This window comes from Schistocerca gregaria, chromosome 1, assembly GCF_023897955.1.
Source record: "Schistocerca gregaria isolate iqSchGreg1 chromosome 1, iqSchGreg1.2, whole genome shotgun sequence".
In the NCBI taxonomy this organism is placed as follows: Eukaryota; Metazoa; Arthropoda; class Insecta; order Orthoptera; family Acrididae; genus Schistocerca; species Schistocerca gregaria.
This window is the reverse complement of record NC_064920.1, coordinates 431,012,158-431,035,600: the sequence shown is the minus strand read 5'-3', so window position 1 is coordinate 431,035,600 and position 23,443 is coordinate 431,012,158. Positions and strand designations below refer to the sequence as shown.

The 23,443-nt window shown below is 44.2% G+C and overlaps 1 protein-coding gene across 1 annotated transcript in view; it reads left to right on the top strand.

The window, feature by feature from the left end:
• LOC126351083 (uncharacterized) overlaps window positions 1-23,443 on the top strand; it is a 250,191-nt gene that overhangs the window by 208,005 nt on the left and 18,743 nt on the right. Inside the window, exon 4 of the mRNA XM_050002573.1 lies at window positions 18,330-18,530. Within this exon, the coding sequence (XP_049858530.1) occupies window positions 18,330-18,530 (201 nt within the window). The remainder of the gene's footprint in view (window positions 1-18,329; window positions 18,531-23,443) is intronic.

Genomic DNA, 23,443 nt, shown 5'->3' with positions numbered 1-23,443 from the left:
TCTCTTAACCTTCAGCCTACTGTTCATCAATACTGAATTGTGATCTGAGTCTATATCTCCCCCTGGATAAGCCTTATATTCCAGTATCTGATTTCGGAATATCTGTCTGACCATGATATAATGTAATTGATATCTTCCCGTATCTCCTGGCCTTTCCCAACTATAACCCCCCCCCCCCCCCCCCTCTTGTGACTCTTGAGCAGAGTATTTGCTGTTAGTAGCTGAAATTTACTGAAAAATACACTCAGTCTTCTTCCTCTCTCTTTTCTGCTACAAAGGTACAAAGACCATAACCCTTTCTTCTTCTCTTACACCTACAACCGCATTCCAATCCCCCATTACTATTAGAGTTCGCTTAATACGTGACCAAGCTTCTTCACATAATTTCAGCAGACAATTTATTTAATCGATTCCTACCTCTACCTTGTCCAACTAACGTAGCATCTGATGACAAAAATACTAAAGAGACTCTGACTACAACTCTTCTTATTTCTTGTTTGTATTACGTGAAGTAAATGTGATGTCTGAAACGATATTAAAATGCAAGGAATAGATCTGCAAGCAAAACTAATTTTTGACGACACGGCAGTAAGTGACTTCTTCTGATGGTCATGAATTTTGTTAACCATCTTCCCACACGTATAAAAATTTGTGACTGAATTCAGTCGTGTACACGAGCACTGAAACAAGTACTATCTCGCGTACGCATAATTTAGGTATGGCTAGTACAAGTGAGTTTGCTCAAAGAGACCACCAAGTCTAGCGGTTTTTTATACCTCTCCCTATAAAGACTACTATTTCTGTAATAAAATAAGAACAGTACTTTTCTATTGCTTTATTGCATTCCAAGGAAATTCAGATAACAGAGTTTACGTGTATACCCAAAACTGCATATACGTAGAAAGGTGAATATTGACAAACGATTTTGTAGAACTGTAACTTTGTTTTCAGAAATTTCCACATGGCGTAAAATCTAAAGCTACTTTAGAAGTTATTGAATATAAACAGCAGTTGTTAACGTTTCAGTCTGTTTTGTAAGGTAGAAAAGCTTGGTGTTTTATCCACTTTCCCCTGTGTTTTCTTGAAAGTCCTGAATTAGCTACTATGTATCTACGAACTTACGAAGAAACAAAATTATCCAAAACCAGTGTGTAGTATAAATAGATAGTATTCCGTCATATAAGAATCCATTTCTATTGTACATCTCTAGTGATATCATTTCTATTGGTAAAGGTTTCTGAAGTCTATTGCTTGTGATACTCAGAAACTAGAAAAACATTTTATTTTCCATTCACTATCGAATATTCCCCCCCCCCCCCCCCCCTCCTTCGCCAGAGTAGGTTTGCGAAAGTGTCATCAATTCTACGCCAGTCAGTTATGAGATCTTGTAAACTGCAAACGTAAGGGCGGAAGATGACGCTAAATCTAAAATTTAAAATTTTTTAAATTAATCCTTAGTTACTGAAACATGTTATTTGCTTGAATATGAAGGCGTGCTGAAAAGTAATTAGTCCGACGTTTTTTTAATTTGAAGTCTCCTAAACCTTTCAAATAAAACGTTAATATTCTGCATGTTTATTCTTCATGTCCACAAAATTGCAGCCAGTAGAGGACTTGGAATTGTAGCGCGTAACATGACAGTATGTAACCCCAGTTATGTCATTGCGGCAGAAACTGCGTACTCTAACCGAGTTTCGAATCGGAAGAGTTCGCCCCCACGGAACACCGCGACATCTTAACGTCTTGAGTTGACTGTCATCGATCATCCTCCATGCAATCCCGACTTGGCTCCCTCTGAATTCCATCTGTTTCCAAACTTAATGAACACTTTTAAAGGACTTCACTTTGATAGTGACGAAGCGGGGAAAGCGTGGATGTGACTGTGGCTCCGTCAACGATGTCAAATGTTCAACAGTGAAGATATCGAGAAGCTGGTCTCGATTGAAATTTATTGGTGACTATGTTGACAAATAGATATCTAGGCATGAATAATAATTATTTAGAATGATAATAACGTCTGTTTCATTGAATAAAAACCTTAAGAGTTTTCAAATAAAAAATTCGGAGGCATTACTTTCCAGCACGCCCTCGTACATGTGAGAACTAACATAATAAGTGGCAAGAATCTGAGAAGGTTGAACATTTCAGTTCCCAGAACTGCTGTGTTTCATATAATTGTCTTAACTAATAGTTCTAAATAAAATTTAGTGCAATAAATAGAAATATAAGCTGTACAGTACTTAAAGAAAAAGCAGAAATTGTGTTAAAACCTTTTAGTTTCAACCAAAAATAAGAATATGAGGCATGGGTGACTGCATGAATAGAGGAACCGACATTGGATAATCCTCGAGAATAGTGAGTAGAAGTTGTTTAATTGATTTTAATCCATCTTTGCACAATAGTTATTGTCGTTTCAGAAGTCAAAATATGTATTGTTGCGTAAGTTTCCTTTATCTCTGTTTATTGACACTATAGGTGCTTTAAGGGGACACGCCCCTGAATGGGCTGCATTTTTATCATTACCTTCACCTTTATACTGCAACTGATCTATAAATGAGAGATAGTTCAAAATTCTTATATACAATTAGGATCATTAGTCAAAGCATTTCCCAAAAATACATTGAGATATTTATTACATTTTGTTACTGACAACAATATTTATAATGTTATAAAAAACGGGACACTATTTCACTGCGGTACCATTTATTTAGCAACCAGTGACTGGAGAGCTTGTAGAAAGAGTCAGAGTAAAGACAACATTCACGTATGTGTATTATGCCTCCAATTAACTTCCCTCATGCTGATCTGTGAAAAAGATAAGTAATTTATTTTACTACATCAAAAATATTTAAAAATGTAGCTCAAATATCACCGACATCATCATCATGTTATAAATTTTTCGGGAAACAGTAGGCAAAGGAGGTACAGGAAGTCATTCTAAATATCTGTACCAATTTTTGTGAGTTTAACTTCAGTCGTTTAGGAATAAACAGTACCTGAATGATGAAATTACTATATTTTAGTAAATCGCAAAAGAAGATTTACAAATATATTAACTTACCACTATGCTCGTTTAGAACATTCTAGCCGCATACTCCAGTTGTCCTCCTGTTTCCGTATCCTCCATACTCTTTCTCATCATTCTTTTCTTTATCCTTGACTCCTTGGTAGCAGCTTCTGCAGCTGTCTCTTCTTCGGTTACCCGCCGCTTATCTGTAGCAATTAGAGCTGAAGCCATATTCCTCCTTCATAAGACTGATCCTTGAAACTGCACCATCATTGAATGTTATTACTGAATCCATTACACTCTCAGCCCAACAAATACAGTTTTGGGTATTCTCTCCCATATACAGCTGATAGCTTTCATTTGCATTCTGAGAGAGAGCATGCATTTTTTGCCAGATCCCTATACATAGGCCTCATTGCCTCCAGTACAGCAAGTGGTAAGGAATGCTTGTAGGTATATAGTATGCCTGTGACTTTCCTCAACCAGTACTTGCAGTACGAATCTTCGCCTCTCGGATATAAGCCATGCTGTGGAGCTTCATCTGTTGACACTGTGAAATCATGTTGCCCAAACAGCTCGTCTCATGTTCTCCAAATCCCCACATTTCTCCTTATTGCTAGTACACAATACTGAGTCAAAGAATCAATTTCGCTTTATGTAAGACGGCCTGGACAACATATGTGTTTTGCATCTGACAATTTTTTCCGCTGAAGTACTACATGATTTTCTCAGCCGAGCTCCCACACTTTCTTCTACATGCATAGCACATTCAAGCTTTTCTATCAGAGTGTCCCAGTATGGTCTGTCATCAACAAGAGTAGTGTGTCCTTTACAGTCTCCATCCCCAAGGTAGCCTACATGACTCACACCACGACCGACCTCTGATCTTCTAAAAATGTTTAAAACTCCTCTCGTTTCCATGTTCCTACTTAGGCCATCAAAGTTCCTTATACAAACATGGGTGCCAATAAATTTACTTAAAAAATCCTGTCAGTGCTTTGCTATACGTTCATAATATAGTATCTCACCACTTTTAATAAACATGACAGTTAAAACCCCATTCAGAGAAGTATGACCTCTCTTCTGCGAAGATCTATCAAGTGTTGCTATAGTGTCTGTATTCTCAGACAAGGCTGCTGCTCTTTTTACTGAAGGTTCACTTATATCACATATAGCATTGCGTATTAATTTACTGTATCTGTCAAACCTCAGTGGCGGTGGAGGCAAATCCACCACTGCACAAAAAGTCCGGGCAGCTCTCCTTCCCCTTCCAGTACATCGCATTGCATAACCAAACTGAATATTTACACTGCAATTTCGACTATCAGTTACTGGCGATGCCATAGTATCAATGTGCATCCTAAAAGAGTTACAGGAAATCACTAACTTGAAAGACCCTTCGTTGCTGAAATGTACTCAGAAACGTCAATACTATCATCAAAATTGCAGTACTTATATTTCAAAGCACTCTTTAAAAGTCTTGAAAGCATATATAGGTTCACAATAACATTTCCGTCGTTATTACTGCTCACAATACAACTAGTCGTGTTGTTATTACCTTCAAATAGCGAAAGATTACGTCTAGAAGCACTGCTTGTGGACACAGTTTCCACGAGCGAATTTTGAAGCAACTGAAGTGTATTATTCGGTTGTGTTTGGAAGTGGTTGCCGCGAAACTTTCGTTTGGAGCTAAATATCTTTAGTCTCGGCATTTGTAGCACACGTAACACACACACAAATAAATCAACACACAATAACTACAAAACCACATGCGTATGATATTCAGAAATCATACATTCTCAGATCTTTCCTTACATTCGAACCCTAGCCTTCTAGACATGCCTATACTTTGGTTCTGGGAATAAGTGCCTGTGTTAACCATCCATAGCTAACGACGGAAAAAACGGAAGAACAAAATAATGCATCACGTATTCAGACGCACTTCAAACTGACAGACGGGTGTAGCCCCTGTGCAACATTATGTTCAACCTCAGTTTTAGAACGAATGGAAAATGATAATCCCCATAAACTAGACATTTTTTAAATCTACATGAAATGCTCTTTTCTATAGACTTAAGATTTTTTCAAATTTTTGTTCATTTTCACGAGCATGTCAACTTCATACAAAAGTAAAGTAGTTTTTGTTGGAAGAAAACTGCGTATTTATCCACTTTTAATTTGGAACATCTGTTTATTTTAGATTGTGATGAAATTATACTGTAAAATGCAGTGTTAATGGTCCAGGTACGGCAAGGTTTGTTTTTTCTCAAGTGTTGTTTGTGCATATTCCTTTCAGACCAAGCAGTTTTTCTCGAAATACTTCAGTTTCTTAAAATGGTAACTCATTGATATTATTTTAATTTTTACTTCTATTACTAATATAGTATAAAATCAACTGTAGGTTAAAAGAGACGATTGTCTCAACGTATTTATATAATAAGGCGCTTTTAAAGACTATAGGTCATAAATAGAGGAGCAATATTAAGGGATGTGTTGTTTTTAAAGTACTTAAAATGTTTTATCATGCAAGGAGCAGGAATTCGAAAGGTGTCACGGATAAAAATTTAATAAGTCACCCAGAAAATAAATCATTTAACAACTGTAAGAAAATATTTTTATTTTGCATTTAAACACATGGAACTTAACATTTGCAAAGGAATGTAAGGAAACAGGTAAAAGATTTAATCGATAAACTTTTAGCGAGGTTTCACAGCGTTATGTTCCTAAAGCTTCTTTCTCAAACAAATATTAGTCAACACTAAACATCTATCAACACGTCAACTTACAGCTGCATCCCCAGAAAATTACCACAAGCAATGGAACATATTTTTCAGAGAGACATTAGCTGAAATATTTAAGTTGGATCCGAATGTATTAAGCCAGTTCTATAAGAGATTGTAGAAAAATATACAATTACCCCCAAAATGCTTTAAATAAAACAACAAGTAGTAAAATTATTACAAAATAAATCACACAAGATGATCACAAGAAATGTTTCATGAATTGCAAACCGGGCTCACATCCAACAAACAGGAATTATTATAACAAAAACAGACAGCAACATTTAGGAGTGCAAGTCAGCCAAACAGAAACAGGTGAACCATTTTATTAAAAACGGGTTTAGCTCAAATGGAACACAGATAATGTAAAGGACCTTCTGGCACAGTGGATATATCCGAATTACAATTCACGCTATCTACACACTATGAGGTCACCAACCAAGTCCAAGCATTTCCAGTGCCGACGGCTCTGCGACCACACTTTCCACATGAATGCTATAGCAAGAAACATCAGATCGACATCCACGGCCGTCTTCCACCAACTCCGAGTGACTTTCTTCTCGGACATTTCATTTGGTATAGTGGACAATAACCATACAACACTCTAAATGATATTGAATAACACCCACGAGGGTTCTACAGAAACAACAAGCTGTAAAATTAGTGCACAGAAAATGCTTGTAGTGTCCGTGACCACATAACCGGCAGCACGTGTCCTTGGACGGTAACCCTGCATTTATTGTTGGTAAACGAGTGAGAGCGATCTAACTCACATCGCCTGTAACTAGCAGGGTAGACAGCAACACGACCGCTGACGGGATGCAAAGGAGGCGATTCCTTCATTAGACACGCAAAGAGATTACCAGTTTCACGTAAAAAAACAGCCAAAGTTGCAATATTTAGTTTTGTTTTTCAGCTGATGTCTAGTTTTGGGTTACCTGAAACCACTTTCAAATAACTGAAAATGGGTTCAGGTAACCCGAATCTTCTTAACACAACCTGATGTCTCGTTGTTAACCCAACATTCTTGAAATTCACAGAGAGATTACATCACGCTTTCGGTATCATGTCGAATCCTTGCACCGTTTGACAAGCTTAAGGCATCCTCATTAATCACTCATCTTCAAGCACAGTAGCAGACTCTTCACAAGCTGCCAGGAAGTTCTTATCCCTTTAGCAATTTCACATTTAAGAATCCAGATAAAGTAAAAAATAAGAATTATTTGAACTTGGTAACATGATCACGTTTTACAGTGCAGTGGTAGGCAATGGAAGGCATGTTCGTCGTGTTTTTGAACATCATATTAATGACACTAGAGGCACACAGTTCCGTTACCGCTATGTTTGCTAAACAGAGAGAAAATGGAGAGAAAAAGCGTTTAGTTACATTCTTGTGGTGTTTCTTGGGTCATTTTAACGATGGAAACTGGCTAAGATTCTACATAGTCATGTAATTTGCTTAACTGCCTACAGATTTCGTGGATTTACTCACATGTTTGGACTCCACCTGAATACCAGTTCATATTTCCTATAGGCTTGTCTTAGTCATCTATGATTGGTTGATGACAATGAAACTGTTATCATCACTTGCAAGAGCAACTAGCTGTTCCGCTCGAGAAAGTCTTAAGCAGTTAACCATCCAATTATTTTACAATCCAGTTCTGGCTTGTAATCATCTGCCACTGCAAAATTTTTTCTGCGTGCTTTCTAGGTACCTGCTCCGTCAGTTTGTGCATTTCCTTTACTATGAAGGGAGTTCAACAAGTAATGCAACAAATATTTTTCTGATGTCAGGTTTGTTTTATTGAAGACTGCAATACACCATATTATTCTTCATTCTTTCAGATACAAAAACCTATTTTTCAACACAATTTTCTTTCATGCGGCGGCCTTACGCCACCCTCCTGAGAGGGCATGTGTTAGCGCATGATACCAGTCTACTGCTCGATGTCAGAGCCAACGTCTTGCTGCATCAGTAACCTCCCTCGTCAACCACTTACTGCTTCCCAGGGTGTGCACCCTTCATTAGGAAAAACAGATGTAGGGTGCGAGATACAGGCTGTAGGGTGAGGAAGAACAGCCCAATGATGTTTTGTGAGCTCCTCTCGGGCGTGAAGAGCTGTGTGAGGCCTTGCGTTGTCAGTTTTGCAAGATTTACTGAGGGTATCTTAATACACTTCAGAGTCGAGCGTTGCACCATGATGAAGGACATCAAACAGAATAACTCCTTCAGAGTCCCAGAGGACAGTCGGCATGACTCTGCCGGCCTAGAATGCAGCTTCGAACATTTTCTTCGAAGGAATGGTGGTGTGGTGCCTCGTAATTCTGGTTTGAAGTGATGAACCCAAACTGATGGACTAGTGTGTCAGCACTACCAACGCAGATTTAAAGCTGGACAGTGACCGAGTGAGATTGCACACTGTCTAACACACTGGACTCACATTCGGGAGTATGACATTTAAAATCTGCGTCCAGCCATCCAGATTTAGGGTTTCCCACCATTCCCGAAATTGATCGAAGCAAATGACGGGATGGTTCCCTTGAACGGGCATGACCGACTTTCTTCCCCATCCTAGACACAAACAGAGCTTAACGCTTCGTCTCTAATGATCTCCATGTCGACGAGTCATTAATCCCAGTCTTCCTTCCTTCCTTCTTTGAGCAATGATCCGTCGATCACCTGAAGTGAAAGTGTCTCCACGTTCCAACACCGGAGGAGACACAGCTGTGTGTGGCCGTCGGGCACGCAGAAGATGGGACAGGTTAGCGCGACCCCGTTACGATAATGACGAACGACTCACCCAACGACTAACCGTGCATTTCTTCACTACCAGGTCTCCCTAGACATTGTGCAAGCGTCTATGAATACCTACGGCCTTCGGTATTCCGCCAAACGAAATTCAATGACGGTCTCTGCTTAGAAAGTACCTCTGTGGTGTCCGCCCCCGGTAGCTGAGTGGCAGTCTGCCTTCCGCAGCGCTGCGGCGAGGACGTCTTGTTTACGTCCCGTCCGCGCGGTCGCGAGTGTCCTTAGTTGTTTACTACTGCGTTGTCGCTAGTTTAGAGTCCATCACTACCGACGCAACATGGCACATTCCTACAAACAAACCACCATCAAGATCAGTTATCAACCAGATCATGCACGACCGCGAGCTTTTGAAGTGGGACGTTTTCTAAGTGCCGACGTTAAAATTGAACCGCGAGACATAATTGGTATCCATCTCTCTATAACGAGCAGTGTCGTCTACGTCAAGTTAGTAAGTGACGAGGTGTGCAACAGAATCGTGCGCTCACATGCGAACGATCTTAAATTCAAACATTCTGATCTCTATCGATCACGCGGGGCTTGGCCTCCGTACGATACGTGTCTCCGAACTCCCTTTCGAAGTACCACAGGACGTAGTCACCGCGGCTTTCCAGCTCTACGGCAGAGTGATCAGCCATATGGCTAAAAAATGGACCACCTTTACAACGTACCACGTTCTTAACGGGGTACGACACATCAAAATTGAACTGACCAAACTGTTAGGTTATATCATGTCATCGGCGGGTGTAGGGCGATCGTTATGTATGGTTGTGGCCAAGAAGGGCACGTCCGGTCGGATTGTCTATGACGACGGCTTACTCAAATCCCGACAGGAGTATCTATGACTCCTTCTACGGCGACGACCCTTCCTCTCAATTACGCCGAAGTTGCAACGGCAGCAACCCTTTCCGATGCTGGCCAAATTAGTCCGATAGCCGCCCCCGATAGCGAGACCATGATGGATTCTGCAGTACCGGATCCGGCCTCTACAACGGCGCCCCCACCTGAAGATAATCACCGACCGACCTTGCAAGAAGGCGTGGATGCCAGGATGGACATTGACCCACGGGTTGTGCCGACAGCGGCTTTTCTTCCACACACCGGAGCAGCTGAAGAAATCCACCCACATTCGGATACTGAAACACACGTCCGTAAACAGCGTTCCCCGCGAAAACACAAGAGACGGCGACGTGCTCCATCGGACGTGTGTTTGCAGCGATCGTCTGACATGCACTGTGGACACTCCGACGACGGTACCGGCGGTACAGAGGCCGCTGTAACATCAAACTCAATAGTTCGCCGTGGTGAAGGCTTCAGCCCCTCCGACCCCACAGAACAGCAGGATCACAAGCGGACAGCCGCTGCCGATTCCCAGCCAGTAGCGCCGATGGAGTAAGCGCCGAGTGCCGCAGCAGCCACTGACAGCCACCAACAGCTGATGGTATTTCATGGCGACTGGGCGGATGACTGTGAGGAAAACTCCTTGCCCATCGTGTCGGACAACATGCAGGGTAATTTACCCCACAAGTGTTGATCCTTCTCCGCCATCAGATACAGTGACGAGACAGCCTTACAAGGGTATTTATGGTCAATACGGGTTCTATGGATAGACCTCAAACTTATCGCGTTGCAACTGTCAACATCAACACTATACGGACGCGCGCTAAGTTATCCTTGCTTCAGGATATGTTGAAATCTGCTTCCATCGATATAGCCCTTCTGCAGGAGGTTTACGTCGACGACTTCCCAGGCATGTACGGCTACGATGCTTGCATCTCTCCAGCTTCCTCTACAGACAGCGGTGTCGCTGTACTTCTTCGGGAAGGGATAGTGGCGGACTATATCCTGTTTCTGCCTGGGGCAAGAGGAATGGCACTCACAGTACTGGGTGTCCGCCTTATCAATATCTACGCACCTTCCGGGACGGACAAACGTCGCGAACGATCACGATTCTTTGCGGAAGACGTCGCCCCGCTAATCCAAGGCCGCCACGACCATCTGGTGTTTGGAGGTGACTACAATTGCGTACTGGCGCCCAAAGACCAACTCCCACGACATAATCCGTGCCCGTAACTCGAAACGCTAATTCGGGACCTGCAGATGGTGGACACTTGGGAACATCTTCACGGCCACCGACCGGGATCCACACACTTTACAAGTCACTCTTCCAGTCGTCTCGATCGGATTTATGTCTCACGCTCTTTCGCCGCTGGAACACAGGATGGGTGACTGTCGCCTGCAGCCTTCTCGGACCACTCAGCTTACATTTGTGCCATCACCCTGCAGCGGCAACAAGTGTGGAGAAGCCGCAGCGCGTGGAAATTAAACATCGGTAACCTGTCGTACCCGGGTTGCCGCTAAGCCGTTGAGGATACGTGGCATTCGTGTGAAAATCGCCTCCGCGCATATCCCACAACGATCCGCTGGTGGTTGGACTGCGCCAAACCGGCACTGAGGCGAACGTTGATAACCTACGGTCGTGACCAGGCTACTTGGCGTAGACATACAGTCGACTTCTACTTAAGGGTACTGAGCGACTGCGGTGCTATGGCGCCGTTTCCGGAACGACAAACGGCGGTCCACCGTGCTAAGGCTCAGATCATCGCTCATATGCGACGCAACCTAGAGGAGGTAGTCATCCGCTCGAGAACGCAGGATCGGATACCGAGCGAACGTCCGTCCATGTTCCACGTTCTTCGTGAACGTAAACGACGCCAACGAGCGCTGATACGCTTCATCGACACGGAGGGCGGTCGTCGCCTCACCACGCAACAAGACATAAACACAGCGTTCTACGATCATTATTCCCAACTCTATTCCGCTCAGACCCCTGACCCGGCAGCACTGGAGGACGTCTCTTAGACGATTTACGGCACCGTCACCCCGGCAATGGAAGCGTCCTTGATGGAAGAAATTACAGAAGAAGAAGTGATCGACGCCATTAGAACAGGAGCTGTCAACAAGTGTCCGTGTCCTGATGGCCTCCCCTTGGAATTTTACCGTACTTTTCAGTATTTATTAACCTCCCGATGGACGGACATCAGTCGCTCCCTGCGGCGCTTGTGGAAGGGATGAATATTCAGAAACCGTCCGGTGGCTCTCGACTGCAGGAATACCGCCTGTTGACGCTATTGAACTGGGACTTTAAGATCTTTTCTCGACTGTTGGCGCCGCGGATACGCCACACCTTACGAAATGTTATCTCATCCGATCAAACGTCATTAGGAGGCGACAATAATATTCAAACAGCACTCAGTCAATATTGTGACTTGCTCTCACTGGCGAGGGCATGTCGTCTGAAGGGTGCACTGGCAGCAATCGATTGTATTCGGGCATTCGACCGAGTGGACCACGACTATTTGGAAGCAGTCCTCCAACATATGGCGGTACCGACAGCCATTCCTCACTGTCGTCATGAGACTACTCCGTGGCGCGACGTCCAAGGTGATCGTCAACGGCCGACCTTCACAGCCCCTCACCATTTCTTGATCGATACGCTAGGGCTGCCCTCTGTCCAATTTACTTTACGCTGTGGCCTGCTCCAACGACTAACGGGTATGACGTTACAAGGCCACACTTTCCGATGTAAAGCGTACGCCGACGACCTGTTGATTGTCATCCGCAACGGTGACGACACCGCTAGCGCACTGAATTGGATAGCGAAATATAGCATGGCCACTGGTAGTCGTATTAACGTCGCAAAACCGGTGGCGATGAACATCGGGGTCGGATTGTCTGAGAACAGTGTCACCTCCTTACAGCTCAGAGATGGTTTGAAACGTCTCGGTATTGATTTCACAGACGATATACGACGGACCGCTGCTCACAACGTTCGACGGCTTTTACGAATTGTTCGGACTGGAATTGCCAACAACCGCCTACGAGCCCTGGACATCGTCCAAAGGACCCAGTATGTCAACACACATTTAGCTTGATGCATTCCGCACATCGCCCTGATATTACATATACCGGTGATGTTAGCTCGCCGTATACGTGCGGCTTTTGGGTCCTTCGTGAGTTCATGAATGCCTTTCAAGATCAAATATGAGACTCTCACACTTCCCCCGGATTGGGGAGGGCTTGGCCTTTATGACAGAGCGGTCGCCCTATTTGTGAGCACATTACTCAAACTATGGCACCGCCTCCCGGACAGTCTGACCAGTTTGTTAACAGAAGAACTAGCACCGCCCTCCCTGCTGCCACCTGTGCCGATACACCACGTCCCCTCATCGCTCTTCTACATCGGTGTCTTTTAGCTCGAACTAAGTTACGTTCGACTTGCCTTACCAGCGACTCAACTGGCGACGGGAAAGACGGTTTATCGGGTCCTGCAACGTGGACGACCCGATAACGTCGTGGAGAGGAAGCACCCGAACGTCAACTGGCGTCCTTTCGGTCATCAGCGGACGTAGTGAGGGCTTTGGCATAGGTGATCGGTAGTACTGTCATCGCCGGCGATGGCTCCCGCACATCTCAAGGCAGTTGCGTAATCCGCCGTTGCATACAGTTTGACCTGAGGTGTCCCTCCTGGCCACAGCCAGAACATGTGCGTGGTTGACCATCGTAAATCACCACCACCGGACAACCACCAACTGTCAGATAGGACGGTACATGCTTCTGAAGATGGCGCTCTCCGAAACCTTGTCGCAGACGTCGGGATGACAAAGGATGCTACTCCATCGAGAATACAATCTACAGCGACAACATCAGATGAGACCGAACTCCCACCAAGCACACGAAGCAGTTTCAGCCACTACGGATGCTGTTCCGTCTGGAACGCATTCTGAGAGAACATTAGTTTCGACCGAACTCCCACTAAGTACAATGATGGGACTCGAAACACTTCCAGTTCCTACGGATGCTTTCTGTCGGGCAGCCGTGATTCCCTACAATCTGAGGACACAGAAGGAAGATCACGCAAACAACGTTCCCCGAAAAGGAGGAAACGGCGTTGTCGCACGACATCTACTAGGGATGACTCCCCTTGCCCCGACGACGATGTGCCTGTAGACCAAGACGACACAACAGCCTATACGAAACAGGATGAGGCAATGGGAACTGTTCGATCAGACCCACAGCGGTCTGTCACAATGACGATACCGGGACGTGGTGATGCTGAAGAGGAATCACAGCCAGTTGGCTCTCCAGACGCAGATGCTGTGGCTATGGACACCAATATATCACAGCCTGAAAAGATGTGGTACGAAGATATTGAGGAGGCGCCGGACGTCATACAGAGGCTTCCGGCACTCACGAAGACGGCCTAATAATTGCTGAAGGTGAAGGGAGAGGGGCGAGAGAACGTCTTCTAACTGAGCCCTCAGCGCCGATGCAGGGAGATGTTGCTGCACCTCGACAGAGTGGGATTCAACGCCATGCGAACCGAATTGCGACATTAAATATAAATGACGTGCGTTCTCCAGCCAAAATACACCTATTGAAGGAAACGATTTGGGCATCTGATGTGGATATTGCTTTGCTGCAGGAAGTCCACATAGCTGCACTCCCATACATCGCAGGCTATCAATCCTATTCATCACATGGAGATCACAATGGGAATGCGGTGGCAGTTTACGTGCGAGATGCCTTCCCAGTAAAAAAAAAACGTGTGTTATCATCCGTCGGCCAGAGGAATGGTTTTCACGACGTTTGGGACACGCATCATCAATCTTTATGCACCGTCGGGAAATAATCGGCGGCGGGAAGGGCGCGATTTTATGCGAAAGACATTGCTCCACTATTCCATGGACGTTGTGAGTGTGTAATAATTGGTGGAGATTTCAACTGTGTTCTCGGCCACAAAGACCAATGGCCGCAAGCAAACATCAGCCAGGAGTTGCGAATCGTCAACCACCTTGTACTTAGTGACACGTGGGAATTACGACTTGGAGATGCACGGGGATACACCTATGTGACAAGTCATTCGGCGAGCAATTTAGATCGCATTTATATCTCACAGGCTCATGCAAATGAAGTCCAGGACGCGGAACGCTGGCCATTAGCATTTTCCAATCACAGCGCTTACATCTGTACGGTGCTTCTTCCCCGTAGAGAGGTGTGGAACAATAAGGCCCCGTGGAAACTAAACATTCAACATCTACATGGTCCTGAATGCCGTCAACGGATCCTTGAGACATGGACGATGTGCGAGCGAAGGGTTGGAAGGTATACGACGATGCTTGATTGGTGGCTGACTTGTACTAAACTGGCGCTTCGCCGTACGTTCATCTCGTATAGCAGGGAGATGGCAGAATGGCGCCGCCGTACGACCGACTTTTATTTTACAGCACTGCGCGACCTCGATGATCGTCCACCGGGACAGGACATCTGGATCGAACGCAAAAGGATAAAAATGAAACTAGTGGCTTTAGCTCGGAAACATCTTCAGGGAATCATGATGCGCGCCAGATGTCACGATACGATAAGGCACGAGATTCCTTCCATGCACCACGTCGTGAATGAACGAAAGCACCGACGACGCGTTTTGCTACGGGAATTACTTACCCGCGAAGATCGAAGAGTGACGCGTCAAGCGGACATTGTCTCTGCATTCGTCGACCATTACCAACACATCTATCGGGAAGAAGCAGCCCTTGTCGATGACCTCGACCGTATGGTCACGTACGTCTCCCGAACACTGACGGTGGAAGCCGCGGGAACCTTACTGGAAGCCATTAGCTGTGAGGAAGTACATGATGCGATCGCAAAGGGTGCGTTGAATCGGTCCCCGGGCATTGATGGGCTTCCTGCTGAATTTTAACGAGAATTTCGCAACGAAATGGCACCGCGATGGACGGAAATGTACAACGAGATATTAAATTCCGATGCGCCTATTCCACCGGCTTTTATGGAAGGCCTTCTGGTTCCAGTACATAAACCGAAGTCAGGAATTACGGTCACACATTATCGCCCCATCACCCTGCTTAATGCCGACTATAAGATCTTTGCACGGTTGTTAGCGTCCCGATGTCGTATGTTAATTCGTAGCGTTCTCTCTCCAGAACAGACGACACCGGGTGGATCGGTGAATGTGCAAACAGCTACTGGCGAATGCCGTGATGTGATAGTGCTGGCGGAGGAGAGCCGCCTTAAAGCGGCGATGGTGGATGTTGATTTTAACAGTGCTTTTGATAAGGTGCGCCACAACTATCTGTACGCTGTACTGGAACAAATGGGATTTCCAGACCGTTTTACTGGTCTGATTAGAAGGTTCTATGGGGGCGCACAATCCTTGGTACAGGTTAATGGGCGTATAGCAGGGCCCATTCGAATTCGACGATCCATTCGCCAGGGCTGCCCTCTTTCGATGCTGCTGTTTGCGATAGCGTTGGAACCATTAATTGGGAGGCTAACCACTTCTCTTTCTGGGAAGGAACTACGGGGCTACACCTTCAAATGTCGTGCCTATGCGGACGACCGCCTGCTGCTCGTTCGTTCTGAGGAAGAGGTGAAGACGGTCCTCGAACTGTTGTTGGACCACAGTGTGACGGCGGGTAGTGCAGTGAACATGAACAAATCGGCGGCAGTGCCGGTTGGAAGGGGCCTTACGCCGGAAGAAATCAGGCCGTTTCCTTATGTGCAACGATTCCGCTATCTCGGCATAGACTTAACCTCAGCTGTAAAACATACTGCGGCATTTAACTACCGACGTATTTTACAGGCAACACGTACCACGGTCCGACATCATCTCCTAAGGCGCCTTGATCATTTGCAGCGAGTCGAGTATCTGAACACTTATGTGGTTTCTCTATTGGTGCATATTTCGCAGATCCTGCCCCTACCACTCACGCTCCGACGTCGACTTCAATCAGCACTAGGCTATTTTGTGACGATTGGATCGCCCCTCAAGGTGCGATACAAAACGCTCACGCTCCCTACGGACAAGGAGGGACTCGGACTTCCGAATGTTCACTGCCTAGCGCCGGCCCTCCTTCTAGCCACGATGTACAAGCAATGGCGTAGCGGACGTGATTCCCCTACATCCCACCTACTGGATCTCCTGGTTCCAGCGTCCCTCACACCTGCGGTGGCGGTGGGCAGCATTACGCCACATTTTGCGCATGTCTCAACATTTATCGTGGAACTTAGTTATATCAGAGACCAGCACGAGACCACCATTCGCGAAGGATTTTTATGTTTGGCTGCTACGACGGATAAGTCGTAATGTCATTGAACTCAAACTCCCCAGGTAGCATTGGCCGAAGATTTGGAGACATGTGCACCAAAAATTCCTTCCTACCATCGTTCGGGCACTGTGGTTCTCTGTCGCCTGTCGCAAGTTCAATACCAACCAACGGCTGCATGCAACTGGACTAGTGGACACTCCACTATGCCCGATATGTCACCAAGTGGATGACGACCATCACCGCTTAACTTGTATCGCGGTGGAGGACGTCTGGCTCCTAGGAAGACAGATGGTGGCTTGCTACCTCCGTGTGACCCCGCAGCATATTACCCCTGCTTCCTTCTTACATCCGGAGAGAGACTACTTTCCGGCGACTAAATCACAGTCGATCATCTGGGTCAAAGGTTGGACGATAACGTACCTCTATGGGGATGTTGCCAAGTCGCGACTTGACTATTGGTGTTTCTTGCAGCAAGCCCACAATGAGGTTCATAGATGGTCACACTATCGGAAAACCTTTGCCAACTACCTTCAGGCAGTTTTCCTTGACCCCCCACGCAGTTGGGATGAGCCGGGTGCAGTCGGTGTGCACATTTGACAGCTGATAATGAACCTCAAGCTTCTCTCACCACTCGATATGTAATGCACATACTATACGATGAAATGATCTACATGTTCCTTTTAACAGAGTGATCTTTATTGAAAATAAATAAATATATAAAAAAGTGGTCAGCTCAACAGAATGTCAATCCCAAGGGCCCGGGTTCGAATCCCGGCTGGTCGGAAATTTTCTCCGCTCAGGCACTGGGTGTTGTGTTGTTCTACTCAAAATCATCTCATCCCCATCGACGCACAAGTAGTCGAAGTGGCGTAAAATCGAAAGACTTGTACCCGACCAAAGGTCCACCCGATGGGAGGCCATACTCACACGACATTTACATTAATTTACCTCTGTTGTGCTTCCCATTTTGAAGCGTACGTGTACCGCCGCCACTATCAGAACATCACGAGACTATGGGTGCTGAAGCGGAAGCATTCCACGACGTACCACAACAAACTTGGAATTTTGTAAACACAAACTGACACAGAAAAAAATATTACTTATTGAATGACTCTCCTATTTTCTCATTCACATTATATATGTTTAGGTACTGCGTAATACATTCATCATTTTCATTACGCTGCAATGTATAACCCTCTTCTATTCTTAGTAATCCTAGTTTGGTGCTCTCTTTTCTCTTGACGTGTAAATTTCTTGCTATGTTCACCCAGTTTTTATGATTAATGTTGATGCTATCAATGTTTTTTACTATTTTAAGCATCATGTCCATAACGGTTCTTACAAAGCTGAAGTTAAATGAGTTGTATGACAGGGCAGGGCAACCAATAGAGATATGTTGAAGCCAGTAATGAAAACATGCCCAGTTAAAGAAACGGCTGTCCGTATTCATTAATAAGGCCTTACTCTGCAGCAGTAGTACTGCACCAGGCAGATACCTTCTCTTCTGTAAACTTTCGTGTGGGAGAGCTGACAACACTAACGTTTCCTGCGTACATTCTAAGGATGAAGTAGCCACTACTGGCATTGTATCGGAGTTGCGTGGCTTCCAGCTGACGTTCGACACGTTCACGGTGGGCAAGTTCGTGTCGTTCACGAGCGACGGCTGCCCGGACGGCCACATGAGCATCCGGGAGGCGGGCCGGCCCTCCACGGGAGGGCAGTGGTGCGGCAGCGCCTGGGGCTACACCGTCTACTACAGCGAGACGCCCTCCATCAACCTCACCCTGCTGCTCTACAAGCTGTCCGAGCAGGTCAGTGTCTGCAATAACTTTCAGTCTTAAGCTAAGGGAATATCGATCCAGAAACCCTCCAGCCAAATTCTCAAAGTTAATTAGCTGTTAAGAGCTTATATTAAATGAAAGAAAGTCAAGTAATTCATCCTTATTTGCGTAGCACTCTTAAGGCTTTAGTAACATTTACCCTCTGCATTGCAAGAACCTATAGCGATGTGGCTGAAAGTCAGAGAACCAGAGGCAGGACAAAGCATACAAAGTAGACTGCAAACATGATGGGAAGAAGAGTATTTTGCACAGTTGCAGTTTTTTCAGAGACTCTCTGCCACGAAATATGAAAGTGATTTGGAACCTTCAAGGCGACTCCTCCATCTGGCAGCTATAGCAGCGTGTAATTGCTGCTGTCATGGTCTTCAGTCTGTTCTGATGCAGCTCCCTAGGCTAGTACATCGTTTTCAGGCCTCATCTCCGAATAACTACCTACAACCCACATCCTTCTGATCCTGCTTACTGTATCTGTATCTTGGTTTGCGGTTTCTACCCTTATACTTCTCTCCATTTTCATATAGATCATTCCTTTCTCCCCCAGTTGGATGTACGTGTCCTCTCAAGTTGCTTTGGTCAAATCGTCCCATAAATTTCTTCTTTTCCAGTTTGATCCATTGCCTCCTCATTCGTTATTCGATCTAGTAATGTTGGCCGGCCGCAGTGGCAGAGCGTTTCTAGGAGCTACAGTCTGGAACCGCGCGGCCGCTACGGTCGCAGGTTCGAATCCTGCCTCGGGCATGGATGTGTGTGATGTCCTTAGGTTAGTTAGGTTTAAGTAGTTCTAAATTCGAGGGGACTGATGATCTCAGCAATTAAGTGACATAGTGCTCAGAGCCATTTTTTTTATTAATGTTGTTCATTCCTCTGTAGCAGCACATTTCAAAATGCTTCTATTTTCGTCTAGTATGATCATTTTATGGTCCATTTTCCACTTCTACATAGGACTACCTTCTCAAAAGACTTACATCATTTCAACTTATATTACTTTTTAACGAATTCTTCTTTCTCAGATATGCTTTCGTTGTTATAGCCATTCTGCATTTTGTATCCTCTCCGCTGCGGCCATCATTAGTTATATGGTCGCCCAAACATAAAAACTCATCATTGTCTTGTAGTGTAGCATTTTCTAATTCCCTCAGCACTGGGTGCTTCAAACTGACCGCATTGAGTTACCTTTTTCTTACTTATGTTGGTGTTCGTCTTTAATTATTGTTGGATCTATAGGATTACTTACATTACTGGCTCTATTCATTGCATTATTTGAAAGGTTAGTTAACTTGCAACGCCATTTGTTAGAAGAGCTGCTCTACAGTTGTTTATACCTTACCGGCGTCCAGCTTCGTGGTGTTTCAGAATTTCACTTTTATTGTACTTCTCAACAATCACTGAAAATTTGTCTCGTCATCGAATAACCGTCTAATAAACGTTGTACATAAGGTGACACCGCATTTTATCGGCAGCCGTCCGTCGACCTCGTCCTCAAACACAGTGACCGTCTGATGAAGAGGATGATACAAATCGGTCGTGGAATTTTCGGAAACACATTTAATAGGAACGAAAGTCACGAACCACTCATTACACCCACGAACTTCATCGTAATGGTAGCAAGTAACGAGTATTTTCACTAATCGTTGTCGCACACTTGTAGTCGCTATGAGGAGGCTTATTTGACGAACTGCCACATAGCAAAGTATGTCTGGAGACGGTACGGTTTCATTTTAGAAACAAAACCAAACGAATCCGTATTGCACGTTTTGCCGAATTATAGAAATTTCTTATGTAGTCAGTTACAGAAACTACTCCATGTGCCGATCATCGTGGTACTCCCGAAAACTATAAATGTAGAGTAAACTCTGAATGATTACATCAGAAACTCCTATTGTCGGATGTATGACTTAGAGCAAACCTTTAATCAGTGCAGCCACCTATTACCATGGCTGTACAGGGAACTCATAAGAAAGATTACAGGACTACGGAGAAAGTTTCCGAAAACTCCATTACTATTTTTTTCCAGGGAAATCGTGTATGTCTCAAAGTAGACAGCTCATAATGGCGTATGGCCCAATAAAATGTGGGCTTCGGTTCTACAGCTACGCTCTCAGCTACAGCAATATTACATCCACAATGCCCCATCAAATGCCAGAGGAGATAGAGAAAAGGCCGTGACATAATGATATTACGTTTCAGGACTCAGACTAGTTAATATATCCGCATGGAGTGTGTGCGTGAATGCATGACCAGATAGTTACTGGGTTGGTCTGTCTGTAAATACTACTGGATTCATGAGACCCCATTTGCGGGTACAGTAACCAAAATACATTATTTTATAAACAATTCAGAGAGAAAATTATGAGTTTCTGAATTGGTATTTGATTCATATGCTGTCAAGCGGGGATAATGTACGTAGTGTTGTTTCAGAATTTGGAGACAACATTTCTAAACTGTAGATTTTCCGGGAACTAGCAATGAGAGACTTTGTTGTCTTTTGTGGTTGGCTGCACATTCAGGCTGAATTTTTATTCCTCTTTTGACGCCATATCGACGATAATAAAATGTGAAAGATTTGTGTACATTTGTCTTCAAGGACTCATTGACAGACCAAGTGTAGGTAAGTGAAGATATTCTTCACGTGTTGCATGATTTTCTGTGTGATATTAGTAAAGAGGAAGAAACACCTGCCAGATCGTTGTACCGAATGAATACCAGAAGCAGGGAACATTTAAATTAGTTCAACTATTCTGTTCTCTAAACCTCTCATTGCATTGATTTTTCCTCCGCGATGAAACAGAGACTTTATTTGTATGACATAATTTTTTTTGTGAAGACGCCAAACCTGACAGGTCTTCGAGAACCGGGGATTTGTTTTGGAATGCAAAGATAATATCTTCGTTGCTCGGTTTCTAATGACAACTTGTTTGGGAGTCCAGGACGGGAACATAGTCACATCATAAAATCTGTAACGTTGCAATCTGTATTTATTTCTAATATATCGAAAACTGTTCCTGACAGCCGTGCGGAGTGGTCGTGCAGTGTGAGGCGCCTTGCCACGGCTTGTGCGGCTCCCCCCGTCTAAGGCTCGAGTCCTCCCTCGGGCACGGGTGTGTGTGTTGTCCTTAGCGTAAGTTAGTTTAAGTTAGTTTAAGTAGTGTGTAAGCCTAGGGACCGATGACCTAAGCAGCTTGGTCCCATAGCCCTTACCATAAATTTCCAGTAGTTCTTGATATTAAATCATGAAATTTGAGGTCGTGTAAGACGTTCAACTAGAGCTGTAAAACTACAGTGGCTTACAGTGCAATATCGTAACTAAGCACAGACTACGGTAGTTTTCCAAGTAGATTCGGTCACTTAAGGTCATAAGTGCATTTACCTGTAGGTTAAGTGTGTTGCATACCTGTCGGGCATTACCTCATACCGATCGCTTTCTTCAGGTATGCAATCAGCCTCTTCCTAGATTCCGCTAAAAACCGGAATAGTGAATCCCTCTGGCAACTGAGTGGTGTTGTATGAAGAAGCGGTTAACGTGCGAAATATTTTTGTTCCGCGTTGTTAGCCTCCTACTTAAAAGTAAGCGGTATTTATAATATGATTTAAACCGTCAACACTTAATTAAAGTTTTACTCGAATTTTTTTATTTTTTCTTTATTTGTAAATTGAAACACAGGAGCGGTGGTATGAAAATGAAGAATAGAGTACTGGTTTATCAGATAGCAGTAGAAAAGGTAAAATAAAAGAAAACGCGAAACTAAAATATATCAAACAGCGTTCCAGTACGTCGTCACATTTAAGTAAAATATTTTTCTATTATTAACAAACAAATTCCGTATTTATAAAAGGAAACACTTTACCTTTGATTATAATGAACAACGTTCTATCGAAAAGTAAATATATACATCTGAGCATGTTAACTGAACTTGCGTCAAAATTTGTTTGCTAACATATAGGCTCAGAAATTACGCGATGAACAAATTTTTATTATTTATAAAATGTAATTTATATTCTGCAAGGGTATAAAATACACAGTGGAACGACACTGAGTGATATGTTGTTCTAATTATGTGCAAACCAACTATTCAAACAAAAAAGAAACCAAGAGAAGACGTCGGCTTCCAGTTTCTCTGCTACACATTCATGTAGCGGGTGATCAAAAAGTCAGTATAAATTTGAAAACTGAATAAATCACGGAGTAATGTAGATAGATTGGTACAAATTGACACACATGCTTGGATTGACACGGGGTTTTATTAGAACCAAAAAATATAAAAGTTCTAAAAATGTCCAACAGATGTCGCTTTATCTGATCAGAATAGCAATAATTAGCATAACAAAGCAAGACAAAGCAATGATGATGTTCTTTACAGGAAATGCTCAATATGTCCACCATCATTCCTCAAGAATAGCTGTAGTCAAGGAATAATGTTATGAACAGCACGGTAAAGCATGTCCGAAGTTATGGTGAGGCATTGGCGTCGGATATTGTCTTTCAGCATCCCTAGAGACGTCGGTCGATCACGATACACTTGCGACTTCAGGTAACCCCAAAGCCAATAATCGCACGGACTGAGGTCTGGGGGGTCAAGCATGACGAAATTGACGGCTGAGCATACGATCATCACCAAACGACTATCCCAAGAAATCTCTCACGCGTCTATCAATATGGGGTGGAGCGCCGTCCTGTATCCTGCATCCAATAAAACGCCATGTCATTCCAAGCATGTGGGTCTATTTTTACCTCTCTGTCCCCATTATTCCGTGGTTTATTAAGTTTTCAAATTTGTGCTGACTTTTTGATCACCCACCACGTTTCTTTTCCTAACTACGCTACCAATACTTAAGGTAATCCTACCACTTAGTACGCCATTTACGTAGTGAATCAAAATACCGAA